The sequence below is a fragment of the Archocentrus centrarchus genome, chromosome 1, assembly GCF_007364275.1.
Source record: "Archocentrus centrarchus isolate MPI-CPG fArcCen1 chromosome 1, fArcCen1, whole genome shotgun sequence".
Taxonomy (NCBI): domain Eukaryota; kingdom Metazoa; phylum Chordata; class Actinopteri; order Cichliformes; family Cichlidae; genus Archocentrus; species Archocentrus centrarchus.
The window spans coordinates 4997962-5020155 of NC_044346.1; the positions used below are offsets into that span (position 1 = coordinate 4997962).

A 22194-nucleotide genomic window follows, 5' to 3' on the forward strand; every position below is an offset into this window, starting at 1 on the left:
TAGTTGGACTTCCGGACCTTGGCCTCATGAAATTTTGTCTGACTGGACCTCTTTAAATTTTATTTGAATACCCCTGACCTATAGAAAAGCACACAAAGCAGCAAAGCTTTAAATTACTGAGGAACGCTTGTAATGACTTTCAGGACAATAAGCCTCAAAGGTGCTTATGGTGCTCAATTATGTTTTTAAAAATAGGTTAAAACTCTCCAAAATGAACCAAATGTATCAACAGAATCTGAAGAAACAACTGCCACGACTTCATATCCAAAACATCTGCGTTAAAGAGAAATGAACTGCAGCTGATCTACGTCCACGCTATGTAAACCCAACTTGTATGGAGCTCCAAACCAGGCATGGCACAAAAATGATGTGTGGAAGTTTGGGCTCAAACAGAAAATATACATTCTGGGGACGTGACTACATGGGACCTTTAAAGTCACATCCACATTAGCTTCACTTTGTTCTGTCCATCTTTTATATACTATCAGTGGGTGTACCATTAACATTGGCTACCTGCTAATCCTTATATTGCCAGAAATATGAGAAATCCACACCTGCGTGCACTCCTTACACTTGGCTTTAAGCTGTAACAACGTCCTTTCTGTCTTCTGTATTTCACAGAGGCTAGCAGTCCTGTCACGGAGTTCTGACATCTTCCTTTGGCAGAGTAAAATATAATTAGCTGTGATATATAATGTGCTGTCCTCACAACATGTGAGCCAGTATGCTGCTAGACAGCCAGCGAACAAAATAGCTCCACACAAGGCTTGCTTTTCTTGTATCTTATGGAGTTCTCTTTTAATAGCTTTCTTTTTTGTAACTGAAAATACAGAAATAAGAAGAAAAATGAATCAGAAACTGTTAAACATATCTTGCAGGAACTGCTGATACACTCCAGCCACATGAGGTCTAGCATTGTCCTGCATTAGGAGGAACCCAGGGCCAACTGCACCAGCATATGGTCTCACAAGGTGTCTGAGGATCTCACGTCAGTACCTAATGGCAGTCATGCTACCTCTGGCGAGCACATGGAGGGCTGTGCGGCCCTCCAAAGAAATGCCACCCCACACCATTACTGACCCACTGCCAAACCGGTCATGCTGAAGGATGTTGCAGGCAACAGATCGCGCTACACGGCGTCTCCAGACTCTGTCACATCTGTCACAGGTGCTCAGTGTGAACCTGCTTTCATCTATGAAGAGCACAGGGCGCCAGTGGCGAATTTGCCAATCCTGGTGTTCTCTGGCAAATGCCAAGCATCCTGCACGGTGTTGGGCTGTGAGCACAACCCCCATCTGTGGACGTCGGGCCCTCATACCATCCTAATGGAGTCGGTTTCTAACCGTTTGTGCAGACACATGCACATTTGTGGCCTGCTGGGGGTCATTTTGCAGGGCTCTGGCAGTGCTCCTCCTGTTCCTCCTTGCACAAAGGCTGCTGGGTTGTTGCCCTCCTACGGCCTCCTCCACGTCTCCTGGTGTACTGGCCTGTCTCCTGGTAGCGCCTCCAGCCTCTGGACACTACGCTGACAGACACAGCAAACCTTCTTGCCACAGCTCGCATTGATGTGCCATCCTCAATGAGCTGCACTACCTGAGCCACTTGTGTGGGTTGTGGAGTCCGTCTCATGCTACCACGAGTGTGAAAGCACCATCACCAACATTCAAAAGTGACCAAAACATCAGCCAAAAAGCATAGGTACTGAAAAGTGGTCTGTGGTCCCCACCTGCAGAACCACTCCTTTATTGAGTGTGTCTTGCTAATTGCCAATAATTTCCACCTGTTGTCTATTCCATTTGCACAACAGCATGTGAAACTGATTGTCAATCAGTGTTGCTTCCTAAGTGGACAGTTTGATTTCACAGAAGTTTGATTTACTTGGAGTTATATTGTGTTGTTTAAGTGTTCCCTTTATTTTTTTGAGCAGTGTATATGTAAACTTCTTTAAATTACAGACATAAGACTGGCCTTGTCCATGATCTCCACTTAAATTTAGATGTATATTGTATACTCTACAGTCAACTCTGTGTGGTTCCACTAAAGGCTTTACTGACTCATTTGTATTTTTTTATTTTTTTTGGCTTTAAATCTAGAGTCTGTCAGTAAAGACATTTGACGGACTTGTTAAGAGTATAGGTTTTGTTCAAGCCGAGGACAAGCATTTTTATGTCCTTGCATCAATGGCTGTCACTGAGGAGGAGAAGAAACAGATAGAGGAGGCCACAGTTGGGCAAACAATGAATACATTGTGATAAGAAAGTGGATTGGTAAAAAACTTCCGTGCCCCTGCAAACAGTTCAGTGCAGCTTAAGAAAACACATGGAAATCGACTTTATTAAAATATACTCCATGGGTTAAATGCAGAGAATGAATTTCACTGCATGTAAATGTATGTGACAAATAAAGCTCTTTCTTCTTCTTCTTTCTTCTTTGTTTGGCAAAACTTACTTGTGTTTTGTCTTTTTTGTGTGTTTTCTAAAGCTGCTACAAAATAAGCTTTCAGGGCCACTAACAAAACAAGATAAGCTTAATCAGTTTTTGGTATAAGAAAAAAATGACAAATTACCACCACTGCTCTTGCTAACATAGAGGGTTTGATTTATTATGCATATCTGTTAGTTACCCAAGAAATTTTAGCGAACTGCATCTTTTACTTTGTGTTTCTCTATAAAAGGTCGGCATATCGCAAGAAGTGACTCACAGCCAGCAACTTTGGTTTGGTTCTGGGTGCAGTCCAGCAGTGCTCATACCCTCCTTCCTTATTCAAAACCCTGCTTGGCCAGTACAACCTCACAGAAGGCTCTAAAGTAAGTTGTGAGTAACAAGGGGTCTGTGCTTCTAAGAATACATTTCAGACTAAGTTTTATTTTCACCCCCAAAGGCATGTGACTGGGGAATCCTTCACGAGCCAAAGGCCAAGCAGCTCAATACTGACTGCACTGGTGCGGCTATCAAGGAGAGGGGACTGTTTTTATCTGACAGTGGCCTGCTTGGTGGTTCTCCAGATGGGACTATCTCTGATGACTGCATCATCGAGGTGAAATGTCCATGGTCAGCCAGAGCCAAAACTCTCTTGCAGGCAGCAGAAAGTAAGGACTTTTTTCTGGAAGTGGATGAAGCAAGTGGTTCCCTGGCACTCAAAAAGACTCATAACTACTGACAGCAAATCCAGGGAAACCTACATATCACAGGAGCTAACAGTTGTCAACTTATTATTTGAACTACAGTTGACTTTGTGATCTTGCCTGTTCAGAGAGACCAAACCTGGGCAGTTAAAATCCAGACTTTGGAAACATTTTACCGGGATGTTTTCTTGCCCAAGATTTTGTCAGAACTATAATTTGATATCTGCATTTGGGATGCACCAACCCAACTGTTTCTAGTCCATTTTTAATATTTATTCCTTTGCTTTGGATACCTACAGAAGCCGAGAGCGGCCATGGGACGTATAAACTATTTTCTGATGGTTTTCTCGAGATAACGAGTTATTTATTTATGTAGCTTTATCAGCAGCTGCATCATCAATATTGGTCCAAAGAGAATCTCGTTAGGGAACAGAATGATCTTGGCAGGTGGCTTTGAAAATGGTGAAGAGGTCAGAAAGATTAGCAAGTCAAGTACTGACTGTTTGACAGAATTTTACAGTGACCAGGAAGAGGCTGACACAAGGCTGGTGTTACATGTAATACACCTTGCACCTTCACATTCATGTCTCATTGTAAAATGTAACAGTCACCTGTCCAAGCCTCTTCTCTGGGACCCAGGGAGGATGGAGGCTCAGGGAAGATGGGTTCATTGAACCTGTTATGTATCAGAAGGCATCAGCACCTAAAGAATTCTGTGACCTCACACACCTGTACTGTAAGGATGGCAATTGCAGTGAGATGATTATTTGAAAGAGTGGCAGTGATATGTTTCAGTTGTGACATCATGGGGAGCCGAATTCACCAAAGTAGTTATTGGAGATGGCCTAGCCCCAGTATAGCTACCAAAAGCAGCATGTGTTCTGGTTGCTGCTGAAAGCTCCAGGCTTGAAACTGGACACTGCAGCTCGAGAAAAGGAGTAATTGAACCTCCACACTTGTTTGTTTTGTTGGATGGCCTTTTGTTTGATTTGAGTTCTGCTCCTGATTTATACTGTGTGTAGTTAAGTTATAGTTTTATTAAAAAAGACCCATCAAGGCCAAGCTGTTATCCTATCTTGTGGTTTCCTGTCCTACTCACTCATCCCTGGTGATTTTACCAGTACAGATTAGTATATTGCAATGAAATGCAGTATATTCATTCATTTTTAAATGACTATGCATGGTATATTTACATATTTGGTATTGCTGGATTTAGAAAACAAGCACATTAATTCAACAAGCCTACTGTGTTTTATGACAATACATGCAGGATAATAAAGCTTGGGACTGGAGACTCAATTTTCTCAATACTTTTCTATTGGGGCACTTCATACATTAAGTGACTTAACACCCTGATTATGCAGGCCACATTTACATATTTGGTATTGATGGATTCAGCACAACCTCACCTTTCCAACAAGCCATCATATGTGTTTCTATGACAAACTTTGGCAAAGCAATTACAAAGTAAATGAAAACATTTTGCATAGATATATTTTTTTCCATGTTCGCCTATTTTAGATATGTGTTCCAATGTCTCTATCTACCCCATACTTTAAGATATTCCCATCCAGTTTTTTCTAGTGGGTAAAGTAAAATCCTGACTACATACATGCCTATTCTGAAAGCTCTCAGGCCTTGTGTTATTATTAATCTACATCAGTTTTTGTGCATTAACCCCCATGCGGATAGGCTGTACTTGAGTTCTTTTTTAGTTTTGGGGTATATAGCAATATCTGTCAATTTAACCATCTTGGCATAAAAATATTTTTGGCCAAGAATCCATTTCATATAGGGGAGGCTTTAGAGATGAGGAAAAACATGGTTGAGTTTAGTTCTACCTCCGGTAGGGGTATGTCAAAATTTTGGGGGTATTGTCACTAGCCTATTAATGCTGTAAGGCTTTTTATTCACAAGCATTATCCTAAATACGTTTCAACTGCAGGTCTATTTTTAGTTTAATCAGGGAATAAAGCATAAAAAAACATTTTGACGGAGCCCCTCGGTACTGAGTGGAGGCTTCTGGCACTACGATTGCTAGTGCTAATGACGGCCCCCCTCTAGCAAACTGGCAGTGACCTGAGGTTTGTGACGGGTGAGGCACAGACTCGTCTGGAGTTGGACATTCACATATAGGAACCCCAAATTATGTCAATGGTTAATTATGCTTAACTCCATACTGTTCAACAATGATGGCATGAAAAACAAAATATTTAATGTGAGGTCAAACTTTTTTTTTTTTTTTTTTTTTGGGGGGGGGGGTCTCTTTTTAAATAAATTAAAAAGAAAAAATGTATCATCTTACCCTTATTGGAAGATTGGTACGGTACCCCCCCGTGTATTTTCACCATGCATTTATGACCGATTATAAAGAATAAACATGTCATACACATTCATTCAGTATATTAGACAGACTGTGGGACATCAGCATGTGCAGCACAGGTGTAATCAAACATGTATATTGGTGATATAAAGAGCGACAGCAATGGGCATGCTCCATTTATTGTATGTGACACAGCGCCACTAGAGGTGAGCCACAGTACTGCACTGGTTCACCCCGCATTTCTTACATGTGTTTGAAGAGGCGATGCGTAAATTTCGCGCATTTGACCATTAAAGTGTTGAAATAATTAATAAAACAGTTTTATAGACCAGTTTGATAGAACACTCAAGTGGTCAAATATATTTTCTCTTATCATTGTTGGTATTTTTTACTTGCCATGATGCCATCATGGCATCATGACTTGTACCAAGTCACACAGTACACACAGTGTATCCCATTAGTTTATCCAGCTGTAAGATCCTCTAAGTTAGAAATCCTTTTTCCATACTTTTTACAAAGTTGAATTTATCTGCATATTATCTCACAAATTCAGTATCTTTATAAGCCTCATTGGTAAGCCCATAAAATGCTACTTAGATTCAAGCAAAGGATAAGACAGGTAAACAGGTTTTTTGTGAAGTCTTGTTCGAGCTGGTTTTTCATGACCCAGACTCCTCTCATCCACAGTGAAGCCTGTTGTCTCTCCTGATGCTTTAATTATACGTCCTTGTGGCCGTTCCTCAAGATAAGATGTACTGGAACAGAGAAGTTAGTCTACTACTTTCTGATCAGTTGCTCTCTGTCTAATGTATTATTTAATTGTTTATTATTTAGTTGATCCACTGTTTATTAATTAATTTACTGGAGTTTACCTTTAAATATTTGTCACTGAGTAAAAAATAATCCCTAACAGATACCTGAACTTTTCTGACTTGTAAACACAATTTGCCAGATACACTAAGTGGTATAGAACATAGCACAATATTAAACTGTCTGATTCTCATAACTCCAACATTAAATGATCAACAATTCACTCTCTCTGCCATCTTTGGGCAGGAATGTTGTCTTTTAACGCATGCGCAGTATGACATGCGATAGTTAGAGATTTGTACTTGTAAATTTGTGATTTGTACTTTGTAGCTTGTATTCCGAGTACCTGTCAAGTTTTGTATTTCAAAATAAGGGAAAATTTCTGCTTAACAGCATTCACAGTAGTTACATTACTCTGACTATTTCAAGATTCACTCATGACCATTCTAAGAGCAGCAGGTGCCTGTCTCCATGGCAACCTGGTGAATTGATACTTTGTTGCTTTGATGATGTCATAGAACATGTCATGACAGAAGTTCTTAGGCCACCTTTGAAACTTTCTTCCACTTTAGTTCTGAGCTGACAGCAAAAGAGTTCTCAGCAGTTTCCTGAACAATATCAGTTTAACATGGCAATGAATGAACCAGCCTTCCCCCACAATAATCTTCACATTGGTGTAGGAACCATACTGGGAGACTTCTACAGAGTCGAGGCTTTCCTCGGAGAGGGCTGCTTTGGTTTTGTAACCAGATGTCTCAATACTGAAACCAACCAAGCTGTGGCTATTAAAGTCAACAAGAACATCCCTGCCATTCGGCAACAGGCACAAAAAGAGATATCCATGCTCGAGCAACTGCAAGACTTGGATCCAGACAGCTGCAACATTGTGAAATGGAATGGCTTTTTCCTTGACAGGGAGCGTATATGCTTAATTTTCGAACTACTCGATCAAAGCCTGCATGATTATATACGGGATCGCTACATCCATGGCCTTCCCATAAGTCAGCTGAGGCCAATTTTATATCAGCTGATAAATGCCCTGTCTCATCTGAGTTCCAAGGAAATAGTACACACCGACCTCAAAACAGATAACCTGATGGTTGTGGACCGCGATCAGTTTCCAGTCAAAGTCAAAATTATCGATTTTGGACTGGCACGTAACGTGTCTTCATTGAAGCCAAATGACAGGGTGCAGAACTGTTGGCACAGGGCGCCAGAGGTAATGATTGGTGCTCCATTGAATCAAGCCATTGACATGTGGTCCCTGGGCCTGATAGCTGTAGAGCTGGCCACAGGGCTGCCACTCTACCCTGGCATCGGGGAGTTTGATGTTCTCAGATTTATAATAGAAACTCAGGGCCAGCCACCACAGTCTGTCCTAGACCGTGGAATTGATACAGAACGTTACTTTGTAAAAGACAGCGGCAGCAATCGGAGTTGGAGATTTAAGTCTGTAGAAGAATTTCAATATGAAACAGGATATGAAGCGGAAGAAAAACGATATTTTAAGCTTAAGAGTCTTGATGATCTTAAGGAATTAATAAAAATCAGAACAGGAGACCATAGTGGTCAGGATTTGTTGGTGAGCCTGATTAAACAGATGCTGCACTTAGATTCCGCCCAGCGCATCACACCCTTGGGGGCTCTCGAACATCCCTTCTTTAACTCCGGCCTCTGACAGAATTCCTCCAGAGACCCTTGCATGGACACAGAGAACACAGAAGACCAAAGCCTCGTTCTCTCTCAGCAGCCTTTCCAATGGCAGTAAAAAAGGCCATACAGCATTGACTGAAGTGTCCAAAACCCAGCTGCATTCCACACTGGAAAACCCAATACTCATTTAGTTACAATTACACCAGCCCATTATTAAGTTGCTCCAAAAAATGTCATTTGGGCTTTTTTTTTTTTTTTCTTTCATTTTCACTTTCCCCTCACTCAACAAGTGGTTCTGCTGGAGGTTTCTTCCTGTTACCAGGGAGTTTTTCCTCCCCGCTGTTGCCATGTGCTTGCTCATAGGGAATCATCTGATTCTTGGGGTGGGGGTTCTTGTGGAAATTGAAAGAAAAAGAAAAAGCCTATTTAACAACAGATATAATCCTGACCTTGAACAAGTAACCATCATATTCAAGCGTCACTGAGGAGCAACAATTATTTGTAAAAGGAAAATGGGCTAAACTAAAAGTTTGACCTTAAATTTGAGTTTTTCTATCTGGGTGGTCAATACTTAAAACTGTGTTACTGTTTTAACATACTGTTGTAACTGTTTTAAGTCAAATTAAATAAATAAAAATTAAAGATCAATTAACATCAAGTGCTGTTTTGTAATTCTTGTATAACCTCAGGAAACTCAACTGTCACTTCTACAGTTAGACAATATTTAGTACACAAAACATCTTTTAGGGTCATCCACATTTCACACTCTGCACACGGATGTCAAAAATGAAATGAAACTGAAATACAAGGCATTTCACGTTCTGGTCTGATAAAATGAAGAATAGAAGCGGGTTTGACCTTTGACCTGGGGGTCGAGCACTCCTTTGAACAACTGTACCTACATACTGTAACATACTGTACCTCGCGTGTTTACCTGTGCAGAGTAACAATCAGCGGAAAACAATAAGCAGACGTTCCAACAAAAACACAACTAGTACAACGTGAGGGTGACTCGGTAACTGAAGTCAGACTGTCCAGCAGCTTTCTGTTGCATTATCTCACAATTACCCCTAAAAGTTGAAAAAAACAACGAATACACACTTTTTGGTTTTGTTTTATCGATCTGACATGAGCGCTAATGTGAGTTTCCCAGCTGTCCTTCAACCGGAACTCCCTCTTGCTCGACAGATTTAATCCCAGTGCCTCAGGTAACTGCAGAAAAAAACTAACATTACAGTTTCATTACTTACCATGTCGGATAAACTACCAAAGAACAGAAAAAATAACACACTCCCCACAAACCACAGAAGTTGACGCACTTAGTTTTCCAGTGAGCGGAGCGCACATGTCCACAGCCCTCCTTATTTATGCAAAACATTTAAAGGATTAGCTACTAGGTATTGTTTTGTGAGTAAAATCATTGTACTGAATTATATTACTTAAAACTATGAGGTGAAATTAACACCATCACACAAGGCTGTGATGATTATGTATCCAAAAATCAAAACATTCAGTGCTCTGAAAGCATTATTTGTTCAGGTTCCTTTATGCACACTTTACAAGCTTTGTCCCAATAAAGTTCACAGATTAAGCAAAATGGATAAGCAATGCAAAATCCCACAGACTGAAGGAGATAACTCAGAAAACCTCATCCGTACAGATCAACAACTACCCCCACATCCGCAAATCCTACCAACACCAACAGTAGTCCACCTGGTGTAACATCCCCCACCCCTATCACACCCCACCAGACCAACAGCACCGCTTCTCCCCCATCAGGTCAGTACTACCCCCACATCACCCCATACCAACAGTCCTGCGCTTGATTTAAACCTACAGCCTGATGTTTAATTTTGTGTCGGCTGAACTATGTTTTTAACTCACACAGTATAACCGCAAGGATTTTATTTTGCTCATGAATGGATCTATACCAACTATTCATCAGTACAGACTACTGTATACCCAAAGAAATATGTTTCTCTCCACTAAACCCCAAAAGCTTTATAGGAATGAAAGGCCTATGAATTTACCGCTGTTTTAATTCCTTTCACGCCAAACCATCATGAGCTATGATTGAATAAATTAGCCATGTATTTTCAGAGCCTACATCAGTGGTAAGTGGAATCTGAAACTAAGTTAAATAAAAATAATGCAGTTGCATGCGGGTTGTAGGGTTCATACTTACTTCATACCTGATAGAGGAATACCAGGGTCATGTAGGTAAAGAAACAATTTTAAAACATTTATTTAACAAGATACATTCACACGTATTTTGTTGTAATCAAACGGGGCTCGTGCACTTAGTTTGTAACCACAAATTTATTCTGTGGTGAACATCATGAATTTTTTTTTAGCTGTGTAACAGTTTTTAATGATCAGATACACATGAACAGATGTGTTTAATGTCTCTCTGACAAGAAAAGGTGAAAAGAATCGTTAGTTTGGACATTTTGTAGGTGGGGAACAAAAGATCAGTAAGCACAGAAAAGTCCTTTTCTTTTTGGAACACAAAACTATAGCTTTTAACCTGTACACAAACGTTGTATCACTCCAGCTTTATGAACGTTTATTCCATCACATATCACAAAAAACAAGGTGAGACATGTTTTTCTCGTAAAATGTTTGTTACAGTAATGTTACAAGTTGTCTCAAACTGCGGCGGTGTCTGAGGGGGTCCACCATTCAGGTACATAGGGCATGTCCTCATCCTGAATCCAGAGCGGATCAGGATCAGGTGCTTTCTCCTCACCCCGGATACGGATACGGATTACGTGAGATATCTAACACTGCAGCTACACCGAAATCCCATCCCTTGTTCTTGTTGGTGTGGATACGGTAGCGACGTGTGTGGAAGTTTGGGTCGCACCACGAACGTGGGCATTCTGCTGTCTGTGGACCACTCCACCAGGTCGGCTCACATGACGAGTCCTTAAGCGGTTCGGGGTCAGGTGTTTTCTCATTACCCGCGGACCCGATGGTGCCCGCTGATTTCTTTGCCTCGCCGTGTGGCTGGTTAGGATTATCTGACATGACATCTTCAGATTTAAGTGACTGAGGGGTCAGGTGTTTTCTGTGGACCGATGAAAGGAGGCCAGGCCCATTCTGTTGCATCGATGCCTGGTGAAGGATTAAAATGGCACAAATCTTCCTCATCATCCTCGCAGGGTTCGATAGTCCAGGGTTGCGGAGGCGAGGTACTCCAGACCGACACCTCGTCACCATCACACCATTTTTCAGATGTAGGGACGCAGTATTTCAGAGACTTCAGAGTTTTCGCTGACTGCACTGTTTGTACTTTGTTCGTCGAGGTTTGTCTGATCAGAAGAGTTGTAAGACGCCATATTCTCGTCCCAAAGTCTGTGTTGTGAAAATATATGACCTTACAACAATCGACCACGGCTTTTAAAGACCGCGTGTGAAAGGGGAGGGTGTCTTGGTAAAACAGGCGTTGTATTACAAGCGTATCAAACAATCAATTTTTCATGCCGACTCCCTTATGCATAACTTTATACACATCTCACAAAAACTCAGCAGTCTAGATCTGTAGTACTGACATAACTATGTATGTATGGCCACCTGATCTATCCCTAACTATCTGTCTCCCAAATCCAAATTGTGGGGTGGGACGTTTGAAGGCTCTCCCTACTGTTCTAAGACTACGCATCCAAGGATAAGTAAGGCATCAGTCTGAGGGACATAATGCTCTATTGGGCTTGATTATTCAATACCTTGTATATGTGAAGAACGATTTTTTAAATTTCTAACCCATGATTTAGCAGGGTACTAATAAAGAGAAGTCTGTATGGAAACATATGATCTCAGTGGTGCTTTTTGCACCCTAGGTATCAGAAACTGTTATATTATCATTTTATTAGTGATTTTGTGAGTATTTCCCAAGGATAAGGCCTGTCAATCATTTGTTTTACACTTGATATGACTCAAGCTCTGCTGCTGCTCCAAGTTGCTCAGCACAGAGTGGAGAGCTACAGCGATGATGTCCTCTGTCAGCTATGTTCAACCATTATTTTTATCTGTTACTCAGAAGTAACAGAAAAGGGTCTTGATGCAGATCCTGCTCATGTAAAGTCAAGTCAGGTAATGATCAAATACTATAAGTCCTAAACTTGAATCAAGGATATTTACAGTCTGTCCCACCATCTGCTCTAAAACCCTTGACTCAAGTCAGGAAAGCCTCAAGTGGAAAAAAATGGATGAAACATTAAGACAAGTGTGTAAGGATGGATCTGTCCAGATATACAAGAAATGTGTGTAGCAAAGCCAGAAGGAAGACTAACAGTATAATTAATATGAAAGTTAAAGTATATAATACAATGGTTATCAACCAATGGGGAGATCAAAAAAACTGGAGCTAGGCTACATGACGTCCTCAGTAGCCAAAGAAAATCCACAGTATGCATAACTGCACCTCCCAGCTAGTAAAATAGGAGTAAAATAGGAGCTTGGTCACAATGGTCATTAAACCCACATGACCTTTTTCCTTGTTTTTGCTACATTCAAATGGTGACTTGCTGAATGTAAATGATAACCAGCCACAACAGTCAGATCATGTAAGGTAGAGATATAATGTCCTCTGGTGTTTACACAGTAACACCTTCCACTGTGTTCAAGTCTGCTGTCAGGGATGGAGTAATTCTGTCCTGATGCTTATGGGGAGTCTTCATCCTCCTTGTACCAGGTGTGTTGAGCTGCTGGGTTAGCATCACTGCTACAGGTCAGAGTCACTGAGCTGCTCTCCTCTGTCTCAGCAGAGGTACTCACTGACACAGAGTATTGGAGCATCTGGAGGAGAAAACATAAACATATGGTGGATAATAATGTATGTATTAAATGTTAGACTGTGTTGAAAAAGTGAATTTACAGCATAAACATATTTGTTTCCTTTTTGGAGTTGACAGTGTTTGTTAAACTGATGCAAACAGGCTAGCCAGCTCATGCTAGATTTGGAGCAAGTCATTCAGATGAAACCCAGCCCAATTTTCAGTGACTATTGTTGGGCTAAATAAAGGCTCAATGACTGGGTGACAAGATCTAACTCAGAAAACAACATCTATGTCTCAGGAGGTAGCGCAGGTCATCTACCAATTGGAAGGTTGGTGGTTCAATCCCTGGCTGCTCCAGTCTGCATGATTCTTAGGTGAGATACAGTATTGAACCTCAAGTTGCTCCTGAGTCATCAGAGTGTGAATGTAATAATTTTATATTATACAAACGTGCCCCACAGCATAAAAGTCACACAAAAGTGGAGGTGTAGCAGAATATTATTTTATTTTTACTTTAGTGTCAAATCAACACTTATTTCCATTTATATCACTCTGATAAATCTGAGTGATGAAGTGTTTGGATCCTTGAAAAATTAGTTTTTTTTTCAAAATATTATGTTAAGTTTTTAAAGTTAGAAACTGCTTTATTTCTTCATGTAAATTAACCAATGATGACACTACAGCAGGATATCAGACATCAAAAATATACAATGATAATGATGAAGGATCATATATGTATTTTACTACTAGTATAAAGAAATAAAAAAAGCTCCAACAGATTCATTTGGTTAGTGAACTTGACACAATCTTCAATACAGAAACGCACATTCATGAATTGTTCAATTTGATTCAATTTAGTTTTAATTATGTAGTGCCAAATCACAACAAGTGTCACTTAAAGGCACTTTACATCATAAAGCAAAGACTCTACAATAATTATTGTATAACACACACACACGTAGATTAACCTCCCAGGAGTCCCTGAGCTACTGTTGACAAATCAGGTTTCCTCACTACATTTTTTTATAATTTCATCAGTAAACCTTCATCTCTGATGTCAGCATACGCTTGAATGAGGTGGTCTGAGAAAAGGACACACTGAACCACCTGCCTGGGATGGATCCACCATTGTGGCCATGCAGAGTTAAACTGTGATACTTAAAGGTCAGATCAGGCCAGCAGCTTCTTTCTGGGACCAAACCAAAGTTCATTCACATGCTGAATTTAAAAGGGAATAAAGTAAACATGTTCACATGATTTTTTTCTTTTCTTTTCTTATTCTTTTTTTTTTTAAACAAGTTTATGCTTGTAGTTCTGATCAAACAGATGGACTGAGTCAAATTTTTGTAGCTTAAATTTATTAGACCAAAAAAAAGAAGAAAAGTAAAATCTGAGCTTGGGTATTATTATTATTGTTGTGTTGATCAGATCTTGTTGGCTGTAGGGGACAGTGCAGATGGATCCTCTCCGGCTTCCTGATTTTTGGCTCAGAGAGAAATGAGGTGATTCTGAGTATGCAGCCTAAAGCTGTATTGTGAAAACTAATCTTGCAGTGAGGATAATGGTCTTGCTCATGGGCTGCACTGCCTCTGTTAAATTTAACAGCAGTGTACTCAGTACCTTCTTGTCCCTCCATGTGTCTGTGGGATTCAGAGTATGCATCTGAAAATCATCTAAATCAGTGATCAGAGGCTCTATAACGGATCCACAAACTGTGTCTGAGTCCACCTGCACAGCAGGAGGATCCAAACGGATCAGGATCACGGGTTCAGACCGGATAAGGTCCAGATCCAGTTCAGGCTCCAGTCATTTCCCAGCTCATCCAGTCCAGATCTGTTTGTAATGGATTCATTTTCCTGACACGATCTGCATTCTTTAATTAAAATGTCTCATCCTCCCAAAACTGTACTGAAATATTTAAACCTATAAAGCTGAGACAGTCATTATAACATGTTTGCCTTTATTGGTAAAACTTTACATTCATTACAGACTTGGAAAGCTGCCCTGCATGTTTTCAGCTAAATATGAAACTATGACTGACCTCTGACCTTTAACAGTAACTAAGTGAAAAATCTCTGCTGTGGCTGTCAGAGAGCCATCATCTATCAGTGAGGCTGATCTTAGATCAGATTAGAAATACTTAAACTGGAAACATTAAAGTAGTTTTTCTGTAAATCTTATTACTCATTTGTATCCAGTAAAGGCAGAAACAATAAAATTCTCAATTAAAAATTAATAAAGTGAGGTTATTTCTGTGTTGTGACTTCCTCGTGTTTCATGAGCTGTTTTGCTTCCTCTGTCTTGTGTTCCTAATTGGTTTCAGCCGTGTACTCTTGTGTTCCTCGTTTAATTATCCCTGTGTGTGTTTATTGTCTGTGTTTTCTCTGGTCCTTTGTCGTGTTGTAGGTTCCTGTGCTGTGTCCTCCTGTTTCTCCTGACCAGCCCAGTGTTCAGTTTGTTTGGTTTCCCTGATTTAAGAAGCTAAATAAAGCAGAGTTTTGAGTTTAGTCCTGTCTCATGAGAGCAGCATTGGGGTCCAATCCTGCCACACAGCCATCCCTGACAGTTGGATAACCCAAGTGCAGCTGAGCTTCAGGGCACAAACTGATTGTCCTTCAGGCTTTTCTGGTAGAGAGCAGAATTCATGTTTCCATGAATTATGACAAGTTGTCCAAGTCTAGAAGCAGCAGAGCAGCCTAAGACCATCACACTACCACCACCATGTTTGACTGTTGGTGTGATGCTCTTTTTATGAAATGCTGTTATTTTTACGTCAGGTTTCAAAAAGGTCACTTTTTCTCCTGAGCCTGCAGATTATTTTCCCAAAAGTCTTGAGGATTGTTTCCATCTGTTTGCTTTGTTGGATCTTTCAGCCTGCTTCACTTTGTCAGACAGGTTCTATTAAAATGATTCAGCAGCTCTGGCAGGTTATCTGGATTATCTCTGTGTAATATTAGAATTAGTTTCATCTCAAACATGTAAGTGTGACAAATATGAAAAAAAAAATCAGGAAGGTGAGAAATACTTTTCACAGCACAGTAACAGTAATAATTTTCTAAATATGTAGCAATATAACAATATGGCACCTATTTTTAGAAGCAACATAACTTCAACTGAGCTTTACATTTAAAACAAAAGTCAAATATCCCTCCATCAGCTGCCTGTCATGTTCATCAGGTTTTGTTGACTGTGGCGTACAATCCACATGACGACTCTTCTGTTTCGTGACTTCTGCCTCTGAGAAACAGAGAAGGAAATTCAGTGATTTGGAGGATACGTCATGAATTCAGATCATTTCCATTATTTGTGAAGACGAAGAGCAAAAGCAGCCAACCTATTTCTTAAACATTTCCTTTTAATCTTGTAGTGAGGAAAATGCCACTGTGTGAGGAGCCGCTCACCTCTTGGCTTCACTGCCTCTGTTAAATCTAACAGCAGTGTACTCGGCAACTTCCTGTTCCTCCGTGTGTCTGCGGGGCTGAGCTGCTCTCATGTTGGAGTAGAGAGGATCTGCCTGGTTGTTGAAGTGGATGCTGGCATACTGAAGATCATCCTGCTCCTGTAGCTGTCTCTGATCAGGTAAACACTGTTTAGGAAAAAATGATCTCAAATTATATCATAAAAAGTATTTTACTTAAATAAAGATTATCCAGCAGTATTTCTCAGTCAGTGTCAAACCAAAATGTAGCTTTTTTGGTACAACCAAATCCATAAACAAGGCCAATACTGGAAACAGGAACAAACGCACATGCACACACACACACACACACACACACACACACACACACACACACACACACACACACACACACACACACACACACACACACACACACACACACACACACACAGGAAGCTGCTATAATGACAATGGTGTTAAATCAGTGCTCAGTCAGTGGAATAACAAGACACTGTGACACAGTAGCCCACACATGTCCACGCCTCCCCTTGATCTTATTTTTGTCATTCTTTAATTGATGTTTAACCTGCAGCAGAAACTTGATACAAAAGCTCCAAACAAATATTTTCCACTGGCTTGTTACGCAGGTATAATTATGTTAGAAAGAGAGAGTATTTGATGGCTTTGCCAACACTGTTTTTCCTGCAGCTTTAGGAGAGGAACCAGTGTGTGTGTTGTGTGTGCTCCTGTCGTGCTTTCTTAATGAAGCTGAGGTCAAATCATTGGCTCCACTCCTGAATCCTCCATCTGAATGGCTCCAATGTCTTTATGAACTCGAGATAATGCAGCTGTCACAAACTGTTGTAACCTTCAGTGTGTGTGAGCTTCTGTAACACTCCAACAGACTCCAGAGTTTCAAATCCATCCACACTTCTTTCCCATCATCAGTCCATCAAGCAAGCTGTTGCTAGGTTACCATGCCGGGAGTTAACTGGACGTTCAGCTCGTTTCTTATAAAACATCCGTCATATGAAGTCTGTTACTGTGGAAATGATACAGACTCGAGATCATGTGGAAAGGTTTTTTTCTAAACCTGTTTCCTGACATTGGTTCATTTCTTTTTGCTTACTTTTGTTTCATTTTGTGTTTCCAGCAGAGTTTGCTCGCCTCCTGCATCATAAACCTTTCTGTGAGGATGGAATCAGGTGGCTGAGCTGCAAAGCAGCAATCCACCTGCTTGTTCTGCTTTAATAAATATATAATGAAAGTTTTAATGAACACAGGTCACTGAGTGGAATTATTTATATTTATATTATATTTACATAAATATAAATATTAATTTTATAAGTATAAATTATTTCTACTTTTCAGTCATTTTAAGCCAGATGTTAAATAAATAACAAGAATTGCAAAGCAGTTCAAAGAATGTTAACCATAAAGTAAAAAAATGAATTTAAAAAATGCCTTACCTCATATCAGTTTGGCTGCAGTTCCTTACAAGGCCATCTTCTTGTGTCACATGACATCTTTAAAGTCATGTGACAACCTAATTTGCATATGGAATGTTGACTTTAGATTTGTTATATTACATCATGACATCACATTCTATCTGTCTGTATTTGATGGTTTGCCTTTAAAGAGTAGAATTCAGTGTTTTCACAGCAGTCGTGTTCACAGCCTTCAATACTTCAGCACCAACTCAGGAGCATTTGGAAAGTTTTCGATCCGTAGCAGTCAATCAATCAACACGATGTCTCAACTCTCAGGAGAAAGCGACCTGTTTGACTGGGGTGATAAGTCAGAAGTCCCCCTTGAATGGCGGGATCTGCCTGAAATCCCACTTGACCCGGAAACTGACACCGATTACTGGGCTTTTCGGCAAGATTTTTCAGTTGACACTGAAGCCGACCCCTTCAACGGTGATGATCAGCTTAATTCCCACAGAAGTGGATCAGATCAGCGTGTGCAGGAGGAGAAACTTCTTGTGGATGATATGTGCAGCAAACTCCAAGTGGCGGAGAGAAAACTCCAAGAGCTGCAATCTAAGCTCCAAGACACGGAGGGAAAACAGGAAAACTTGCAAGTTAAGTTGAATGAAGCCATGGAAAGAAATAAAGACATGGTGAAAGAGAAGGAAGAGCAGGATGCAGTACGCGCAGAGCTGCAATCCGAGCTCAGAGATATGAAGAAAGAAAACGAAGGCTTGCGAGAAAAGTTTAATGAAGCTGTGATGAGGAACACGCACGTGCTTATACAGCAGGAGCAACAGCATGCAAAATGCACAAAACTGGAAACAGAGCTGCAAGAAATGAAGGAAAGAAACCAAAGCTTGCAGGAAATGCTTGATCAAGCATTGGGAAAAAAAGTGACAATCCTAAAAGAGAAGAAAGAACTGAAGATGAAGCACACAGAGGTCAAATCCAAACTGGAAGACACGGAAAAGAAGCACAGGGTGGTGCAGGCCAAATTGGAGGACATGCATAAACAAAATAAAAACTTGCAAGGACTGCTTCACAAGGCCCAGCAAGGCAATGCAGATGTCCTCAAAGAAAAAGAAGGAAAGCACAGGGAGATGCTCCACAAGATGGAAGAGAGGAACAAGAAGATGCAGTGCAAACTCCATGAAATGGAGGGAAAAAATGCACAAGTGCTAAAGGACAACGAACAGCTGGGCAAATCGCAGAAAAATCTGCAAGATGTTCTCCGAGAATCTAAAAAGAGGAACGGAGAACTTCTGGAGAAATGCAAATCACTGGAGCAGTGCAAAGACCATCTGGAGAAAATCTGTTCAGAGATGCAGAGCAGGATGGAAGCTGTGGTGAGCAAAAATTCTGAACTGGAAGAGCTGTATAAAAATGCTCAGGAAGCACAAAAAATACAGCTGCAGAAATACAACCATCTGGAAGCAAGGCATGCAGAAAAGCATGACAGAGTTAAAGAACTCGAGGTGAGGTGCACAAAAGCTGAAGCTGAGAATGCAGAAACTCTCAGTGATCTGCACACCATCATCCTGCAGCACAAAGAGCTGCACGAGCGCTGCCTCAAAAAGAAGAAGCGCTTCAAGTTTCTCCGGAGGACCTCTGCTGCTTCAGCTCAAACACAGCTCGCCTCGTCTGCCACCACCTTCGATCCATCTCCTGGACCTTGACCTCTCCTCTGTGCCTTTCTTTCCTCCAGCCATCCTCTCTATCCCCTTCTTCTCTCTCCCTCCTTATTCTTTTCCTTTCACCCCCCCAACCAGCCTCGGCAGATAGCTGCCCCTCCCTGAGCCTGGTTCTGCCGGAGGTTTCTTCCTGCTTAAAGGGAGTTTTTCCTCCCCACTGTCGCCAAGTGCTTGCTCACAGGGGATTGTTGGGGGTTTCTTTTTTTTTTTTTTTATTTGATTTAATTGGATACTCTAAATTTGAAAATAATAAAAAAGGCAATCATATGCCATCTAAAATTAATTCTGTTTGTGGATGTTCACTTATTTCTTTTTGCTTACAGTCTCTGTGCAAGATTAGCCTAAATGTTTACCACACAAATATGAAAGTTGCATAAAACTTGTGGTTACCTTTGGACCAGAAAGCCAATATACCAAAACATTAGTGGGGTCTCTCTCAGCCCTGTCACACACTGGTGACCTGTCCAAGGTGCACCCCCCTCTCGCCCTGGCTGCTGGGATAGGCTCCAGCCGCCCTATGACCCTGGAAGAAAGTCGAAGCAAACGGGCAGATGGATGACATGTTTGCTTTAAATACAAATAATGATATGCAGTATGCACACGAGGAAACTAAAAATAATGACATTCCTAAACTCTAAAAAAGTTGTGGTGGCTGTGTCTCAGGTGGTAGAGCAGGTCATCTACTAATCTTAAGGTTGGTGGTTTGATTCCTGGATGCTTCAGTCTGCCTGCCAAATTACAGTATTAACAGTTTTTAACAGTGAAGGCAGCGGCGTTTAATTTTAGCTGAAAAATGTCCTGATTTGATTTCACCAAACATGAAATAAATCATAAATAAAAACACTCACACCTCATTAGAATAAGCACCTGGGTGTCATTATCACAGCTGAAACCAAATGACAGGCCTCTTTAAACAGCCATGATCACAATCATCTACACTGCCTACACACAGCATTTGTGTGTGCATATGTGTGTGTTCCCTAACCTTTGGCCACAGCTTAGTGTGACTCTAAATACTGTCAAGTTTATTTCTAAAGCACATTTAAAAACAGCAGCAGCTGACCAAAGTGCTGCACAATTAGAATAAATAAAATAACATAAAACACAAGATAAGAAGACAGTTAAAACAGGAAACAAAAAAATAATAAAACATAAAAGAAAACAGCATCACTAATGTATCCAGGACTCATTCTGATTTAAAAGCCAAAGAATAAAAATGGGTTTTCAAACGAGTTTTAAAAGTGTCGACTGTAGGAGAGGTCCTGATATGAAGGGGCAATTTGTTCCAGAGTTTCAGAGCAACAACTGCAAAGGCCCGATCACCTCTGTTTTAATCTCGACCCCGGTACAGTTAGGAGCATTTGCTCACCAGACCTCAGTGATCTAGTGGGAGTATGCAGGCTTATAAGATCGGACAACATTGGACCCTTGAAGGAGATGGGCTTTGGCAGCAACACTCCTGTCAGCTGAGAACAGGAAACTCTGGCTACAATTCACACAGGCTCACCAAAATTGGAAAATACAAGGTTGGAAAAAAAGTTCATGCTTGTGGTGGTGCTGTAATGGTGTGGGGGGTGTTATCTTGGCACACTTTGGGCTGCTTAGTACCAACAGAGCATTATTTAAACACCATAGCCAACCTGAGTATTGTTGCTGACAATTTCTGCTCCTTTATGACCACAGTATGCCCATCTTCTGATGTCTGCTTCGAGCAGGATAACACACTCAAATAATCTAGTTTCTTGAACATGACAATGAGTTCACTGTACTTAAATGGCCTCCACAGTCACCAGATCTCAGTCCAATAGAGCACATTTAGGATGTGCTGAAAGAGGAGAATCACATCCTGGATGCTCAGCTGCAGCAGCTGTGATGCTGTCATATTAATATGGCCCCAAACCTCTGAGGAATGTTTCCAGCACCTTGTTGAATTCATGCCATGAAAAATTAAGGCACTAGCAAGCTGTACCTAATAAAATGGCTGGTGAGTGTATATTAAAAATACATTAGTGGTGTAAAAAAATTTTCCAGGAGAAATAAAGTTGCATTGGATGTTAAAAGTCTGCCTAAATTTGCTCATGCTCTAAATTCAGAGGTGGATTTTATGATCACTATTTTGAAAATATGAACATGTTTGATGTGGAGTTTGTACATTCTGGTTTAATTTACTCCATTTATTCTTCAGACTGCAGCTACCATCTTTGGTTGCTCTTTCTGAGACACAAACTCATGGCCACACTGAAGGCTGGATGTATATTTGTGTGTGGAAGCATCTGAAACTTCAGAGAAGGTTTGAATAGTTAACTGCAATCTACTGACATCTGGTGGTGAGATTTTCCACAGCGTACCTTTAAGGTGCAGTTATGTTAAAATCTCTACTAGGTGGTGAAGTGTGAGTGAAGACTCCTGAGTAAACTCACACACTGATGGAGAGGGAAACTTCTCGTGTCCTTTAACAGCACAGGAAATCCAGTCTGTGGGATAAAAAAGGAAGAAAGAGAAGCAGCTGTTTTGCTATAAATGTCCTGCCCATTCTTCATCCAGACATAAGCTGGATGATCAAGCAGGCAACTGCTGTGACATCTGAGCTCTACCCAGACATAATCTGAGTAGTTCTGTAACTTGATCACCTGCACCTGGAGATCTGCACACAGGAAGGAGAAACAGAAATGCAGAATACAAATGAAAGTTGTTTCCTTACATGCAGGCAAAATGCATCATGAACCACATTATTAATTGTCTTAAACAAAAATGTTACCTGTGACAGACACAGCGACTCCAGGTAAACCAGCATACCATGCATATGGTTGGTTGGTTATGAACATGAACTTGTACATAGCTGAGTCTCTCTCTTTTAGGCCTGTGTCATGATCCTGGGCCAGTGGCCCAATGCGCCTTGTTTGAGTTATGTTTTTAAGTTCTGAGTTAGGATTTTAGGT

The 22194-nt window shown here is 40.7% G+C and overlaps 1 protein-coding gene across 1 annotated transcript in view; it reads right to left on the reverse strand.

The window, feature by feature from the left end:
• The window catches only part of LOC115790300 (B-cell receptor CD22-like), a 124472-nt gene that overhangs the window by 90246 nt on the left and 12032 nt on the right, over window positions 1-22194 (reverse strand). The window contains exon 8 of the mRNA XM_030744108.1: window positions 14142-14163. Coding sequence (XP_030599968.1) covers window positions 14142-14163 — 22 coding nt within the window. The remainder of the gene's footprint in view (window positions 1-14141; window positions 14164-22194) is intronic.